The sequence below is a fragment of the Erpetoichthys calabaricus genome, chromosome 9 (genome assembly GCF_900747795.2).
Source record: "Erpetoichthys calabaricus chromosome 9, fErpCal1.3, whole genome shotgun sequence".
NCBI classification, from domain to species: Eukaryota; Metazoa; Chordata; class Cladistia; order Polypteriformes; family Polypteridae; genus Erpetoichthys; species Erpetoichthys calabaricus.
In genome coordinates this window covers 2,663,364-2,681,626 of record NC_041402.2, presented here as the reverse complement: position 1 = coordinate 2,681,626, position 18,263 = coordinate 2,663,364, and the positions used below count along the sequence as shown (strand labels likewise).

At 42.5% G+C, this 18,263-nt stretch overlaps 2 protein-coding genes across 2 annotated transcripts in view; one reads left to right on the top strand and one right to left on the bottom strand.

Annotated features, from left to right (window-relative positions):
• Window positions 1-2,092: 2,092 nt before the first annotated feature.
• LOC114657105 (putative uncharacterized protein BRD3OS) lies at window positions 2,093-3,668 on the bottom strand. Its single transcript, XM_028808873.2, has one exon. The coding sequence runs from the start codon at window positions 2,991-2,993 to the stop codon at window positions 2,742-2,744; it is 252 nt and encodes an 83-aa protein (XP_028664706.1). The 5' UTR covers window positions 2,994-3,668; the 3' UTR covers window positions 2,093-2,741.
• Window positions 3,669-13,341: 9,673 nt separating this feature from the next.
• The window catches only part of ccdc180 (coiled-coil domain containing 180), a 114,270-nt gene continuing 109,348 nt past the window's right edge, over window positions 13,342-18,263 (top strand). Inside the window, exon 1 of the mRNA XM_028809082.2 lies at window positions 13,342-13,427. The gene's annotated coding sequence lies outside the window, so the exon portion shown is untranslated. The remainder of the gene's footprint in view (window positions 13,428-18,263) is intronic.

The window sequence follows — 18,263 nt, the reverse complement described above, 5'->3', positions numbered from 1 at the left end:
AAACATCACCAGCTTGTTCCTTATATTCCTATCTAAATCATTTATAGATATTAAAAATAGCAGCAGCCCCCGCACTGCCCCCTGCTGGTCACCACTCTTAACATCGGCCAGTTCTGATGATGTTCCTCACCCCATCACCCTCTGCTTCCTGTGTCTGTGCCAATTCTGCACCCATCTACACACCACACACCCTGAACTCCCACTTCTCTTAGTCTGATGCCCACCCTCTCATGTGGCACCTTATCAAATGTTTTCTAAAAGTCCAGATCTATAATCTCATCTGCTCCACTCTGGTCGTATCCTCTTGTTGTTCCTCACAGAATTCCAGCCTGTTAGTAAAACACGACCTCCCTCTTCTGACCCCATGCTGACTTTTCCTACTAATTCCAGGTGTTGCTCATCTTTTAATAATTCCTTCCATTAATTTTCCTGTGATGCCCGTTAAGCTTACTGGCCTCTAGTTGCTCTGATCTGCCCTGTCAGCCTTTTTATATAATGGGATGATATTTGACATTTTCCAGTCCATCAGAATCTCGCCAGTGCGCAGTGACTTCATTAATATATGTCAAGGCTTTATATCTGCACTCACTGGCCTCCTTAAGGACTCGCAGGTGACTTCATATCTATTATATAGTGCCTTTCACATGCGTGTCTCTCTCTCTTCTGTACTGTGCTGGTCCTCCGTCTTCATCCCACCAGATTCCTCTGATGGTCCGCCATCTTCACCTTCAACTGAATTTATTCTTTAATTTCTTGACCAGTCATTTCCTTTTATTTCGCATTGGTAAAGTGCGGCCGTGGCAGATCTGCAGTTTGAGGACATTGCTGTATTTTTATTTTTTCTGTCCTTAAATGTTTGTTTTCTTCTTTTTTTAAGTTCACGTTTTTTTTCTTGTATTTGAGCGCCGCCTGTCGGTTAATGAAGCGCAGAGCAGACGTCGGCCTAAAGAGTAGCAACTGCACTGTTGGCCACTTGTGTGTTTATTAAATGACCAGAACACTGAAAAGAAAAATAAATAAAAAGGGAAAAAACGTGAATTCTGACCCATTTAACACGTAGAAATTCCCAGTCAATTCAGTACAAATGTAGCAGAACCAGTGTGTGATCCAAAAAAACATAAAAACTGAGAGATGAGGACCTGCACAATGAAGGCAGAAGTCCAAGTAAGAGCAGCGATGGCGGGACAAAAACCTGCAGCAGCCGCCGCCACAGGGAGTCACCAGGACTGAGCGCTGAGAAGCACCGATATAGCGCCTTGCATGGCTACCTGTTATATAGTGCCTTACGTGGCTACCTGTTATATAGTGCCTTACGTGGCTACCTGCTATATTGTGCCTTACATGGCTACCTGTTATATAGTGCCTTACGTGGCTGTTATATTGTGCCTTATGTGGCTACCTGTTATATAGTGCCTTACATATCCACATTTATGTGCTAAACAGATGCTTTTATCCAAAGCAACCTACAAATATCTTATATAGTGCCTTTCATATTTACCTATTATATGCCACCCTTTTATCTACCCACCTATCAGGTCAAGAAGTGCAGCCACCCCATGACTGCAGTGCTATTGGCATATCAGTGGTTAACAAGATCAGTGGCCAGCATTGCAGCTGATTGCAGGCAGTGTGGTGGTCTTACCAGTCCTGGACCCTGATTCCATTCTCTGTTAAACTGGTGACCCACCACCATTGTCCTCTGTTGGAAAAACAATTAGTCCAATTGATGTATTGTAATGGACTGGCACCCTTTCTGGGGTTGGTGCCCATCCTTAGCCCACTGCTGTCAGGACGGACTGGCACCCTGCCCACCCCCAACCCGATGTGAGCCGCTACAAAGAAATGGGATGTTTTTATTATCCTCATGTTGTCAGCTCACAACTCAATTACCAACTTAGGTGCCAACTGTGCCATCCACCTCCATACAATTGATGTGTTTCTCAGTGCCCAAGACAGGCAGGGCACTTCAGTTGGTAGCTTCAAGTTGGCCCCCAGGCATACCATCCAGACTTGACTCCTGCCTTGTGCCCATCCCACCTCATAAACTGAAAACACGGGTTCAAGTCAAATGGACGGCTGAGTCAGACTTCGTGGCGCTTGAAGCTTTTAATACTGAGAGCCGATAAAACGACTGATTTGTACATCATGGCGACTATAAAAAAAGAAAGGGTCATGTGATCAGTGCCTACAAATGAGAAGCAGAGTTCAACGAATCATCTGATTAATAGAAATAAGCAAGTCAGTCAAGCAGAGACCCCCAAATCACAAGTGACATGTAGAGGAGTCCAGCTCACCCACTCGGACCCCGTGATGTCTGTGGTGCCCCGTGGACACACCACACAGTCCCCATTGTGCTCCGCTGACACCTGGGACCCTCAGATGCGAGTCACAGTGATGACCTTTCCACATCACACTCCATGTTTGCTCTGCAGTGCCACCACTCTCGAGCGTGTTCTCACACTGCCATTTCTGCCCGTGGCACTTTTCTCCTTGTCCTGTAACTGCCTGATTTCTCTCTTGTGCTGTTAATGTCATAACAGCTGGTGATGAAAGGCGTGTGCCACTTGAAGTCCCTGTCTGGTCCTGCTGGGGGTCTACATGTGCCCACTAATGGCAGGGTGGTCCTGACAGTTGGGTTAGACTGTGAATGCCCACCACTTTTTAGACCCCACGTGGGTGGCTTAAAGTTGCTTGTTTGTCACACTGCTGTGTCCCCACACAGCCTGGCCCAGCTTGTCCTGTCACATCAGGGTGCAGATCCTGGACTGGCCGGCGTCCTTCAGGTTGGCTTTGGTCCGGTCTCTGACCAGCACCTCCTGGTTGCCATACTGCCCGTACCAGGCGCTCCGACTGCGGCTCAAGTAGGTCTTGGGGGCGGCCCGCTCCAGCTGCTGCTGCTGCTGCTGCCACACGAGCAGGGAGGTGTCCTGGTAGCGGAGGCGGCCATAGCCCTCCGAGAGGGCCTTCTCTGCCAAGGGGGGCCTAGCAGTCATCTTCACGAGGGGGGCCGTCGTGGCTTCCAGGCCATCTCAGGGCTGAGGCTGGGCCAATGTCCTTCATTACAGCGACGGGGCCGAGAGTGGTGGCAGCGGTGACAGGCGACGAGTCCATAGTAAGGGTCGCAGACCACGTGACCTCGGCTCTTTACTGTCGCCTGATCTGCCCGGCGCTATAGAAACTGACCACAGAAGGTACAGAAGACCGCAGCGTTGGATTCTTCGCCGAGGTCTCTTCGGCGTCCACCCTTCTTCCCTCGGATTAAGACGGCGGCTCGTTAATCCAGCGGAGCTGCTTCTTCGCGCGAGAAGGCGACTGCTTCCGATGTCCGAAGATCCGCGGTGCCCTCAGTGCCCATCTCATTCGTCTCTTTAACGATGTGACACACGAAGTGACGCCTCCTCGTCCAAGAGCTTGTGGTCAGCGGGACGTCGCCGAGCTCACCGAGACGCCAAAGAAGAAAAGCGGCTGTCCATGGCAACAAAGCGCGACACTTAAAAGTGACCCTCCGGGAACTCGGAGCCAAACTAGACGGTTCCGCTTTGGATGCTGTAGCTGTCAGACAGTCGGCTTTTTGCTGTTCCGTTTTAAAAATGGCTAAAGTTCGCGGTGCTTGGGTATGTGCTTTGAAATGTGCATAACGTAAAGTCGCCTTCACGTCAAAGATGAATATCTGTTTGAAATAATGCAGTCGCCAGACACAGGATCTTCAGACAGGCACCGGCTTTTGAGGGAGGGCGCAAAGCCTTTCTCGAAGTTGTATTTTAACTGTGCAAATCCTTTGAAGATTTGTGAAGGCTCAAGGCGCTACTTAAGTAAAATAATATTTGAATTAATAAGAACTGTGCGGCAAGCGAAGAGTGGAGACAGTCGTGTAAGAAGTCTTTGGATGGACGGAGTTAGGATTTGAGTGGCAGGTAGCTGGAACGTCTTCTGTCTGCGAGTTCTAGGCGGTGTGGGGCGTGGCTTTCTGTTTGAATGGCAGGAAAGGGGCGCGCCGCCTGTCAGCGAGCTGTTCAAGAGATAAGAGAGGCGTGCGCATCCTATCAGCGACGTCCTTGAGAAAGGCGTGGCTCGATGTTTGAGTGGCAGGAAAGTGGACCACAGAGAATCTGTGATGGGAAGTTCGGATCATTTTACCGACTCGGACCTCTGAGTCTCGTTCAGCAAAATGAACGAATCTTTTTTCGAGTCATTTCGTTCATTTTAGCAAAATATAATTAAAATGTTACCTGTTACCTCCCTAACACATCTACTGCTTACACAAATGTTGATCACACTACAAACAAGACAAAACTATAATGCTATAAGAAACAGAAAATATTAATTCATTGTTTACCTGGGTCTTTAGTCTATGATTCGCTACTACTGAGCCGGTAAGTGGTCACGTGACAAAAGAACGAACGACTCGAAAGACTCGAGGAATGAACTAATCAATTCTCTTTCCGGCTCAGACTGAGTTGGTTAAGCTTATGGGGCTGTCACGTGATGAACGAACGACTCGAAAAAACTATCGAAAGTTGCGCAAATGCGCATGCGCGACTGAATGAATCACTCCCACGAGACGACTCGTTCTTCCCGAGTCACATTAAAGATTCGTTCGAATCGTTCAAGAACGACCCATCACTCTGTCAAAGATATGGACTGCACGTTTTTGAATTCACAACCGGAAGGCATTCAACACTTTTTTTATTATGTCAAAGGATAGAAATATCTACTTGAATTGTCCAGAAATTGGGTTAATTTTTTGTTTTTTCGAATTAAAAGATATTTTCTTTTATGAGAACAAATTTATTGCAACGGCACTGAACAAGTTACAGCAGCCAGGGATGAGGCACCAGAAGAATAAGCTGGCATTACTTCATCAATAGCAGGGGCGCCTATGAAAAAATGGCAGCTCCGCACAGTCGCACACTGTGACACAGGCTTCTCCAACTAGTGCGGTCATTTTAAGGATAGCGAGCCACATAAAGGGCAAGGAATCCAGCCGTTGTGGCGTTCAGTGCCGACACTACACTATAATGAAGTTGTATTCATTATACAACTTCATTTGTGATGAGGTTTTTACTATTTAGGAAATTTAACATTCATAAGGGTGAATGCACCAGATGTTGTCTTTTTAAACGTTTCCTTACTAAAATGTTTAGCATTTGTAAAATCTTTTGAGTTAATGAAGAGCCGCACAGTTAAAAAGTTGCATACAGTTGTCCGATCTGTCACGCAATGACTTCTATCCTTATAAGAATATTATGGTTGATATCTTTTTTGTTTGTTTCCTTTATTCTATTTCAATATTTGAATGTATTTTTTAGATTGTTATATACATTTGAAATGTTTTGTATAATATTGTATGCAACATTTTATTATTCCAATAACGTTCTGAATCCGGCTAGCAAACTCTTTGTGTGGGGGCGTGTCTAGAGGTTTGAGTGACAGGAGGTCGCCTCCTTTGATGAGCTTTGGCAAGGTTCTCAAACAAAAGGGGCGGAGACTTGAAAAGAACAAGACAAATAGGAAGGAGCGCCGCGCGTGCGACAAGTGTGATGGCGTTTGTCGCAGAAGAACTGAGCTGTAGGCTGCTGTTCGTATTCCTTATTTAATGAAGCATTTTCAGTGGCCAGTTGTAAAGGAAGACTGGAGGGAGAGTTGTTGGGCAGTTCATGTACGGAATACGTTTATTTATGATCAGGCCAGTGGAGTGGAGTGGAGTGGAGTGGAGGCTCAAAGGGAAGAGATCTGCGCAGGCAATCGGAAGGTTGTTGGTTTGAATCCCGTAAACACCAGAAGTGACTTAGCACACGCTCGCGACAATACTTTTTCTTTTTTGTGTATTTTTTTAAAAATTTATAGCCTTTCCTGGGTTGTTTTTCTTATTATGTAACTTTTTCTTGGTCTTTTTGTAAGGCACTTTGAGCTACAAAATGTGCTCCAGAAATAAATGTTATTGAGCTTCTGTAAAAAAGCTAAACTTTCCCCTTGGGACAATTATTGCATATAGTGCCTTTTCACATCCATCTGACTTATCTACAGGTTCTGTTTAAGTGATCTCTTGATTCAACAGGCCTGGCAATGGCGACTGAAATTGAACTCCGCTTGAAACAATTCGTCCCGCACGCGGACACGAGACGATTGCTACCGCTAATCTGTCCAAGGAGACAGCAGATGATAAAAGGAGAGGCCAACATCACACCCCAATAAATTGCCCGTACTGTATACCCCTTATTCCACACGGTTCAGTCCCTTAATTGCGGTGCATTTATAGCCCACAAAAAACTAATAGTCAATATCTATCATCACATAAAGAATGAATTGGTGGCTCTGAGGCTAAGGATCTGTGCTGGTATCCAGAAGGTTGCCGGTTCGAATCCCCGTCACTGCCAAAAAGAGATCCTACTCTGCTGGGCCCTTGAGCAAGACCCTTAACCTATAATTGCTGAATGGCTGAAGTCGTAGAAGACGAAATAAAAAACAAAAATAAGGGCGCGCACAAAAAGGGCGACCTCAACTGAGCGCGGCGAATTAAGGCGTTCGTAGATGATAATAAATAATAAAATATCTACGTGGCATTGTAGAGTAAGAGCAGAAAACAACGAAATATAGAGAGCTTTAGAAATAGTTCGTTACAAGTTCATGCATTAATTAATTGGATGTTTTAATATTCTTGCTTTCGCCTTTTTATACGTTCAATCATTGCGTTTATCTAATAAATTTTCTGTAATAATTTTGTTGCGTTTGCCTTTATTCGCTGCGCCAATTGAGGTCGCCTTTTTGTGCGCGCCCTTATTGAATAGTACCGAATATATTACATAAAATAAAAAAAGAATACAATCCCTTACATATGCACCCCCCTCACCCAACCCTAAATAACCCTTATATTGTAGCGCCACAAATCTAAATACAGTTAGGTCCATAAATATTTGGACTGACAACTTTTTTCTCATTTTGGTTCTGTACATCACCACAATGAATTGGAAATGAAACAACTCCGATGCAGTTGAAGTGCAGACTTTCAGCTTTAATTCAGTGGGGTGAACAAAACGATTACATAAAAATGTGAGGCAACTAAAGCATTTTGTGAACACAATCCCTTCATTTCAGGGGCTCAAAAGTAATTGGACAAATGAAATAACTGGAAATCAAATGTTCATTTCTAATACTTGGTTGAAAACCCTTTGCTGGTAATGACAGCCTGAAGTCTTGAACTCCTGGACGTCACCAGATGTTGGGTTTCCTCCTTTTAATGCTCTGCCAGGCCTTTACTTTCAGTTGCTGTTTGTTTGTGGGCCTTTCTGTCTGAAGTTTAGTCTTCAACAAGTGAAATGCCTGCTCAGTTGGGTTAAGATCAGGTGGCTGACTTGGCCATTCAAGAATTGTCCACTTCTTTGCTTTAATAAACTCCTGGGTTGCTTTGGCTGTATGTTTTGGGTCATTGTCCATCTGTATCATGAATCAATGTGACTGCTGTATTTAGCTGGATTTGAGCAGACAGTATGTCTCTGAACACCTCAGAATTCATGTCCTGTGTCACATCATCAATAAACACGAATGTCCCAGTGCCACTGGCAGCCATCACACTGTCTCCCTCCACCGTGTTTTACAGATGATGTGGTATGCTTTGGATAATGAGCTGTTCCACGCCTTCTCCATCCTTTTTTCTTGCCATCATTCTCATAGAGGTTGATCTTGGTTTCATCTGTCCAAAGAATGTTTTTCCAGAACTGTGTTGGCTTTTTTAGATGTTCTTTAGCAAAGTCCAATCTAGCCTTTCTGTTCTTGAGTCCTTGCAGTGCACCCTCTGGATTTCCTTTCACGCAGTCTTCTCTTTATGGTAGACTTGGATATCGATACGCCCGCCAACCCCCTGGAGAGTGTTGTCCACTTGCTTGGCTGTTGTGAAGGGGTTTCTCTTCACCATGGAAATGATTCTGCGATCATCCACCACTGTTGTCTTCTGTGGACGTCCAGGTCTTTTTGCGTTGCTGAGTTCACCAGTGCTTGCTTTCTTTCTCAGGATGGACCAAACTGTAGATTTTGCCACTCGTAATATTGTAGTAATTTCTCCGATGGGTTTTTTCTGTTTTCGCAGCTTAAGGATGGCTTCTGTCACCTGCATGGAGAGCTCCTTTGACCGCATGTTGTCTGTTCACAGCAAAATCTTCCACATGCAAGCACCACACCGCAAATCAACTCCAGGCCTTTTATCTGTTTAATTGATAAGGACATAACGACGGACTTGACCACACCTGCCCATGAAATAGCCAAAGAGTCAATTGTCCAATTACTTGTGAGCCCCTGAAATGAAGAAGGGATTGTGTTCATAAAATGCTTTAGTTGCCTCACATTTTTATGTAATCGTTTTGTTCACCCCACTGAATTAAAGCTGAAAGTCTGCACTTCAACTGCATCCGAGTTGTTTCATTTAAAATTCATTGTGGTCATGTACAGAACCAAAATGAGAAAAAAGTGGTCTCTGTCCAAATATTTATGGACCTAACTGTATACAATAACAATATTCCTTCCCCCAGTTCCCCTTCCAGAGATTGTAAATAGGTCCACAGTTGTCCACAGTTCTGCCCCTCTGATGCCAGCAGGTGAAACTAGGAGTTCTTGACAATTGCGGACTCCTAGCTGCAATCAAATCTTCGCCATAACAGACATACAGTCAGTCTTGCGCCATGATACAATACAATAAGTCCTTTGATATAGCTCACCCAAGTCCGTAGGAAATAGTGGAACGTTCAATACCCCGATTAAAGGGATTGCTTCCACCTTCTGACAGGACCGTAGGAGCTCCTGGACTTTGTTACATGGCCCGTGCAGTAGTTGATCTGTTTTTCTTCTCTGATTCTCCTTTTCCTCTCCTCTCTTTAAAATGGCGCGCTTTATGCAAATCACCCCGTAAAAGAAAAAAAATGAAACCAGAACTGGCGGCACGGTGGCGCAGTGGGTAGCGCTGCTGCCTCACAGTAAGGAGACCCGGGTTCGCATCCCGTGTCCTCCCTGCGTGGAGTTTGCATGTTCTCCCCGTGTCTGCGTGGGTTTCCTCCCACAGTCCTAAAGACATGCAGGTTAGGTGGATTGGCAATTCTAAATTGGCCCTAGTGTGTGTTTGTGTGTGTCCTGCGGTGGGTTGGCACCCTGCCCGGGATCGGTTCTTGCCTTGTGCCCTGTGTTGGCTGGGATTGGCTCCAGCAGACCCCCGTGACCCTGTGTTCAGATTCAGTGGGTTGGAAAATGGATGGATGGATGAAACCGGAAGTTGCACCTCTGGGGCAGCGCTGTCAATCTCCAGATATGAGAACGATCCCCACAACACCCGATTGACAGCAGAAAAACACATTCTAGTTATGTGGCAGCGCTACAAGCTTTCCAAAAAATGTGATTAACCGCAGTTACTTCATGATTTAACAAGGGGGGCAATTACTTTTTCACACAGGGCCATGTAGTTTTTTTTTTTCCTTAATAAATCAAATCATCACTTAAAAACTACACTTTGTGTTTATATAACTTAAGCAGAGTCGCTGACCACAGTGTGTTAGCCAGCCTGGCCCGGTCAGCTAACGGTTGTCAACTTCGGTCTGCTGAACATCCGCTCATTACGAGCAAAGGGCCTCTCATCCACGATCTCCTCACTGATCATAATGCTGACTTTTTCCGTCTAACGGAGACATGGCAACAACCTCCTGACTTTTCCCAATTTAACGAATCTCTCAACCCCTTGGCTCTGGTCTGGCGTTAATGTATCGTGAGAAGTGGGAAGTCCTGCCATCATCTGTTCCTGCCTTCAGTCCTTTTGAATCTCTTGTGTGTTAATTGAATGGAGCTGTCCTACTATTATTGTAACTGTGTACTGGCCCCTGAACCAAGTAATGACTTTGTGAACGACTTTGCTGGTTTTCCTTACACACTTATCTACTGTTTCACCAAACATAATAAATATACAGATGGATGAAATCAATGGCCCCCTTACTAGAGACTTTGAGAGTTTGGGATTCCAGCAGCACACTGATGTCCCCACTCATTCCTAAGGTCATATCTGTTCTGGTGTCACCCCACTTGATTGTACTGCAGATGGACTCCCCAGAACTGATCACTTTCTTATTTCATTCAATTTTAATCTTGCACTTTCCAACACTAAGCTTTACCGTCTCATGTCTTTCCGTAATATTAAGAACATTAACTTGGACACTTTCCTCCAGTATTGATTCCCTTATGGACATTGATAATTTATCTACTCCTGAAGAACTGGTCTCACACTTTAACACTGGACTTAATGGTATTGTGAATTTACCCTTGGGATTAATAAATTATCTATCTATCTATCTATCTATCTATCTATCTATCTATCTATCTATCTATCTATCTATCTATCTATCTATCTATCATATAGTGCCTTTCACATCTATCTATCTATCTATCTATCTATCTATCTATCTATCTATCTATCTATCTATCTATCTATCTATCTATCTATCATATAGTGCCTTTCACATCTATCTATCTATCTATCTATCTATCTATCTATCTATCTATCTATCTATCTATCTATCTATCTATCTATCTATCTATCTATCTATCTATCATATAGTGCCTTTCACATCTATCTATCTATCTATCTATCTATCTATCTATCTATCTATCTATCTATCTATCTATCTATCTATTATACAGTGCCTTATATTTCTATCTATCTATCATATAGTGCCTTTCACATCTATCTATCTATCTATCTATCTATCTATCTATCTATCTATCTATCTATCTATCTATCTATCTATCTATCTATCATATAGTGCCTTTCACATCTATCTATCTATCTATCTATCTATCTATCTATCTATCTATCTATCTATCTATCTATCTATCTATCATATAGTGCCTTTCACATCTATCTATCAATCTATCTATCTATCTATCTATCTATCTATCTATCTATCTATCTATCTATCTATCTATCTATCTATCTATCTATCTATTATACAGTGCCTTATATTTCTATCTATCTATCATATAGTGCCTTTCACATCTATCTATCTATCTATCTATCTATCTATCTATCTATCTATCTATCTATCTATCTATCTATCATATAGTGCCTTTCACATCTATCTATCTATCTATCTATCTATCTATCTATCTATCTATCTATCTATCTATCTATCATATAGTGCCTTTCATATCTATCTATCTATCTATCTATCTATCTATCTATCTATCTATCTATCTATCTATCTATCTATCATATAGTGCCTTTCATATCTATCTATCTATCTATCTATCTATCTATCTATCTATCTATCTATCTATCTATCTATCTATCTATCATATAGTGCCTTTCATATCCTATCTATCTATCTATCTATCTATCTATCTATCTATCTATCTATCTATCTATCTATCTATCTATCATATAGTGCCTTTCATATCTATCTATCTATCTATCTATCTATCTATCTATCTATCTATCTATCATATAGTGCCTTTCACATCTATCTATCTATCTATCTATCTATCTATCTATCTATCTATCTATCTATCTATCTATTATACAGTGCCTTATATTTCTATCTATCTATCATATAGTGCCTTTCACATCTATCTATCTATCTATCTATCTATCTATCTATCTATCTATCTATCTATCTATCTATCTATCTATCTATCTATCATATAGTGCCTTTCACATCTATCTATCTATCTATCTATCTATCTATCTATCTATCTATCTATCTATCTATCTATCTATCTATCTATCTATCTATCTATCATATAGTGCCTTTCATATCTATCTATCTATCTATCTATCTATCTATCTATCTATCTATCATATAGTGCCTTTCATATCTATCTATCTATCTATCTATCTATCTATCTATCTATCTATCTATCTATCTATCTATCTATCTATCTATCATATAGTGCCTTTCATATCCTATCTATCTATCTATCTATCTATCTATCTATCTATCTATCTATCTATCATATAGTGCCTTTCATATCTATCTATCTATCTATCTATCTATCTATCTATCTATCTATCTATCTATCTATCTATCTATCTATCTATCTATCTATCATATAGTGCCTTTCACATCTATCTATCTATCTATCTATCTATCTATCTATCTATCTATCTATCTATCTATCATATAGTGCCTTTCATATCTATCTATCTATCTATCTATCTATCTATCTATCTATCTATCTATCTATCTATCTATCTATTATACAGTGCCTTATATTTCTATCTATCTATCATATAGTGCCTTTCACATCTATCTATCTATCTATCTATCTATCTATCTATCTATCTATCTATCTATCTATCTATCTATCTATCATATAGTGCCTTTCATATCTATCTATCTATCTATCTATCTATCTATCTATCTATCTATCTATCTATCTATCTATCTATCTATCTATCTATCATATAGTGCCTTTCACATCTATCTATCTATCTATCTATCTATCTATCTATCTATCTATCTATCTATCTATCTATCTATCTATCATATAGTGCCTTTCATATCTATCTATCTATCTATCTATCTATCTATCTATCTATCTATCTATCTATCTATCTATCTATCATATAGTGCCTTTCACATCTATCTATCTGTTAATTATGTAGCGCCCTTCATATCTATCTATCTATGTTGGTGGTCTTTCAGCCCCCTGTTTCATAGCTATGTGCCCCTTTTTAATGCGTATTAGACTACATCAGCACATCTCCACCATTTCTAAGCGCGCTGATTTTCGGGGAGTATTTCGTTGAGTTTTGGGCTTTTGTAGCTCGGCACATTTGCAGGAGAGGCGCCCCCGTGTGGTCCGGAACTCTTATGGCTTCTTCTCTGACGTCACGGTGGATTCTCGCTGCTGTTCTGTTGCGCCGAGTTTTTCGATGTCCACAGAAGCTCGCGGTCTTTTCTTGCTGTATTTGTGATGTCTTCCTACGAGCGGTTGATTAGTTTCAGTGAGTTGTTTCATTTTAGGAGATGCGGCGTCCCTGTGAATTAATTTGTCGGCCGCGTCCCGATGAAGTCTTATTGCAGAGTTTTTGGCTTTGGTGGGCTTTAATGCAGCAGCTAGTTTCGTGACACCCAAATATATGCCGCGTATGCATTGGAAGCCTTTTTCTTTCATTTAGTTTTTTGGAGATCAAGTTCAAAGCGCCGACATTGTTATATTAAATGAATTAGTCACATTTTTAAAATGTAAAAGGTGATTCAATGCTATAACGGTTTTCCTTACGAACGAACGGGGTTCATCCCATCGGCCTATGCGTCCAAGCCTAAACTACAATACCCACAATGCACAGCACCTCATGCCTCCCATGACGGTGTGTTACTATGGTAACTGGGAACGCTGACCGTAGACTGCGCAAAACAAGAAGACCGAGACGGTGTTTTTGAGTGCTGAAATGTTCGGTAAGTTTCGAGTCCGCACGGAAGGGCTGGCTTTAGCCGGTCGTTGTCTTTCTTGCACAACTGGACGAGTGGAACCGGAAAGAAGTCGAGGTTTAAAGCGGCGCATTTGTACGTGGGCTTCGGATGTAAACGAACGAACGCTCGCTCTCTCCGTGGACAGAAATTCTTGAAGGTTCCGGGAGCAAACAAAAGGGGCGCCGACTTGTGAGACCCCCGACATTCACAACGCGCGGGGTTTGACTTTAGGGGTTGGTCGCTGGTGGCGAAAGATTCCGTACGCTGCATAAAACGCAAATGTAAAAAGTAGAAAAAGAAAAACAAATGAAATAATGAAGTAAAATGGGAGTTGGTCTGCTTTAATTAAAAAAAAATTAACTAATGAGGTCAGCAAAATGTGCTTGAGGGAATGTCTTAAAATAAGCTAAATAACCTCGCATGCAAAATTCATACAAAACAAGGAAAACACGAGTTAATGGACTGATGTAAAAACTTTTCACTTGCTTGGATTTCTTTTTTTTTGCAGTGTATTATTTATTATTAATATTATTAATAATAATACTAAGGTATTGTATTTATATAGCGTCTTTCTTTAAAAAAAATCCCCGATGGGTCTGCTCGCGGATACGAAACGCTGAAGTCTTTGGCGGAGCGGAGCGGAGTGTTCAGGATTCTTGTATTGCGATTAGTTTTAGGTTTGGATTTTATTTGTCACACACAGGGGGCTATGCGGGGACACGCAGCAGTGTGGGTTGTAAGTTTTTAAATCTTGTCAAGCCCCCCACACATTGTAGTGTAGATTGCTGTAAACAGAGGTTCTGGCTCCACCATACAGGCCAGGGGTTCCTAATTTTTTTTAACGTGAAGACCCCAAAAATGTTGTATCACCTGGTCAGGACCCCCAGTAATGTAAAGCCACTAGTGCAAAGTGGATCGTTACTGCCACTAATGATAATAATGATGATTTAGTACACGAATATAGCGCCTTTCCAACCTGCTTAGAGTGCTTTATCCAAACAGTGGGGAGCCCCTTCATCACCACCAATGTCCAGTGCCCACCTGGGTGATGTGACGGCAGCCATTCTTGTGCCAGTCTGCTCACCGCATAGTAGCTGTCAGGTGGTGAGGAGGTGACAGAGATAGTTGGGGTGATCAGGTTGTGGTGGGCAGTGCAGCCAGGATGTCAGGGGTACACATTACTCTTTACGAAGGATGCCCAGTGGGCATAGATAGTTAGGACTTCGCATTTATATCTCATTTTTTACAGTGCAGTGTCATTGTCCCTGCACTGGGACATTGGGGTCCACACACCCAATAGGGTAGGTGGTCCATGCAGGCCTCATCATCTTCTCTTCCAGCAGCAACTCAAGCTTCTCCTGGTCGGTCCCATCCAAAAACTGGCTGGCTTTGCTTCAGGTGGATGACCTGTTCTGTCATGTGGGTGGTATGGCGGCTGGGTGGTCCCACTACGCCATGTTATATAATTGTAGATCTCTCATTGCACACAAATGCTTAACTATGGCAGACTGATGACACATATGCGACAAGTACCATGTGGCATTTCTTCTGAACGGAGGGGTCTCAGTCCTTCTTCTTTGGTGTATTGCCACCAGGAACTCGAATGTTTCGAAGTGCCGTTAAGTTAAATGATGAAGTTCTGGCACAGCAAAGTGAGTCGCTGCTGGGGTTCAAACTCACGCCATCTTGCGTCTCTTTAGTTTGTGTTGTTGATGATGTGCTTCACTCTTTACGTTTGCTTTCCTTGATGTTCTCTGTGTTGGGTGGGTGGTCCCCAAGAGGCGGGGCCACCTGCCAGTCACCACTAAGCCCTGCCCTCCACCCTGTAAATGTGGAGGGACCCCCACAGTTGTGTTTGTTGGGATTTTTATGAATTTTCTGCTTTTGTTTTTTTGGCTTTGTGTAAAGTGGTTCAGCCAGCGTGTCACAAAGTGTCACCTGTCACTGGTAAGTTTGGTTTGTTTTAGTTATCAGCTTCCCCAAAATCAGTTGTTCTTGTAAACAGTGAGCAGTATACCAATGTTATCGTACGGGCGTTAATTACTGTTACACCTCACAGCCTGCCTGCACTGCGTCTCTGGGCTCAGCCGCTGTTTGTGTGACGCTCTGCTCTTTTTACTTTCTCGTATACGAAGTATAGGAATCGTCCAAAAACTCGATTTTGATGAATCTCGATGTTTAAGACCTCCCTGAGTCCTGAAAATACCATTTGTGGAATTATGTGTGTGTGTGTGTGAACACGATAACCTGAGGATACTTTCTCTTAGGTTAACCAAATTTTGCATACAATGTGGACAGTAGGGGTCACTGTTGCCCCTTTAAAAACAACAGACAGACACTCAGGGCACTGGGTAAAAGCACCAAGACGTATTTTTTAATCGTTTTCTTCTCGTACAGTGCAGTGCCCCTAAGCACCACAGCCACAAATTAACAGGCAAGTCTCTCCATTATAAAAGAAAATCTTGAGACGAGACTAATGCCAAGAGATTTTTTTCAAGTCCTGCCCTCCTGTCCACCATTTCTGGTTCCTTTCACCTCTCATTGGTGTGAATCCTTTTGTCAGACGCTCTCAGCTCTTATAAATTTTTATGTTTTCCTCACTTTAAGTTCCCAATTAATGAAGACTTATGATGTCTAAATCTTATTGAAGAATCTCATCACGAAAAGAAGAAATGAGTACACAGGCAATCCTAGCACCGAGAAACGATGAAGTCAAATGAATGAACGCGACAATTGTCAATCGGTTACACAGCAAATCGGTTAAATGCGTATCAATAGACTCTGCTGACACAGTTGGTGGTGATGGTGCGGAAGATGAAAACATCAACTTACAACATCACAAAGAATATCGACAACAGTCAACACTGTCAGGTCTTCCACAGGCCGAATTACTGTAGAAAGAAGGACGTATCGTAATGTTATTGAGTAAATTATGTCTGAGTGACGGGCCGTGCAATAACACGATTAGTTATATTGAAAATTAGTCGAACAATTCTGACATGTAAAATATTAACAGTCGACAAGAAAGGTGATGTAGTCCATCTAACATGAGACACCAAAGGAGATCTTGATGTGCCATTCGTATTAAAACGTTTACAGTTTCCCGTTAGAATAACTTTGGCAAAGACAATTAGCAAATCACAGGGACAAACATTCGAAAAAGTTGATTTATTTATTAGAGAGAAAGAAACGAAATTCACTCACGGGCAATTATACATGGCGTTGTCACAATGAAAGTCCAAACACGGAATCAAAATTCAATGCCATATTGACGAAAAGTTAATTCCAAATATTGTTTTTACTAAAGTTTCACAGTAAAAGTGTAAGTTTAAAAAGTATTTGTGTGTTAATTTCAAAGCCAAACAGAACAAAATCGTATAACGCAACAAATACCTGTAAACGCAACATGAAACATCATTTACTTTCAATTTATTACGGTTAATTACTCGCTGTAATGTCAAATAGTTCTATTATGCATATGTAATAATTCCCATGAAAATCTGTTTAAATTGTACATCCGCTACCCCATACGCGAGTGGCACAGCCATGAAGTGGGTAGCACGTAGTACCCGTCCAGGGGTTGGCAAACACAGCAAACCGGGAGCAGAGCCCCCTAGTAATTAAAATAATAAACACAATTCTCTCGCTCTCCTTCTCTGTTTTCTCCTCCACACCTCCCAGTAAGCTTTGTCCACCTCCACCTGACTCTGGCTGTTTCACAGTCCTTTATATGGTCCTCGACCTCGACCTCGACGTGCTTCTGCTCTTCCTCCCATGTGACTGGCCAGCACTTCCGGGTCAGATGGAGAATTCCAAGTCTTTAATCAGCCCGGAAATACTTCAGGGCTTCCGTCCTCGTGACTCCCCCAGTCCTTTCACAGCACCCCCTGGTGGTCTCTGACTTAAAGTTTAAATCCAAACAATATATTCAATCTCGTTACGCTGTTCCGTTATTTCACCGAGTAATAATTTCCGTTTGTTTGTGCTAATGTGATCTTTGCTATCGTTTTTTTGAGACTTTGAATCTTCTTACTTTCATCATCTCTGACCTGCTCTGCTTGTGTACTGCGCCAGCGGTTTGGAATTCTTTATGACGTTCTGCTTTGTCATCTACTCTTTGTCTTTTATTTCCAGCCCCAGCCTGGTTAAATCTTTTGGCACAAAGTCTCGTCTCGCGGGACATGAAAGTGTCTCTCTGAGAAAGTCTCGTCTCATCTCTCTTCCCAAGATTTTTTGATTACAACATAGAGAGATTTGCTTAAACATTCTGGTTGATTTTGTGACTTCACTCATCATGCTAAGTATCATAGTTCGGTTGTGGCACCGACTTATTTGCGTAAATCTGAGAGAGAAGCTGAGGGCCGAGGGGGGGAGGGGCACTCCTCACTTATGCACCAGCCAGAGTTCAAGTCACTCTGCCTGTCGCCATGTGTTGGAGCGCACCTCACCTCCACTTAGCTACTGATACATGTTTGTTCAGCAGACATTATCATGTACAGATTGTTAAAGAGTAATCCATATTACTAAACGAAGGTTGTAAACCGGATGGGCGCAGGGCTCACCGGATGTACAGAAACCCCAAAGGTCCATGCTGTGACAACGCACGCGCCTACAACGCGCTTGCGAAAGGAGTCGCGGCTCAAACCAAAGAAAACACAGAAACGAGACTACGACCTGTGAACTACACCTGAGGTAAAGCGTGCACGCCAGGTTGTACGGCCACCCGGACGCGACCGCCCACACCACCACACATACCCTCCATGATATGTCTTCACGCAGCGGCTTCCCACCGAGGCGCATATTGCGCTGTGGCGCTCGCCC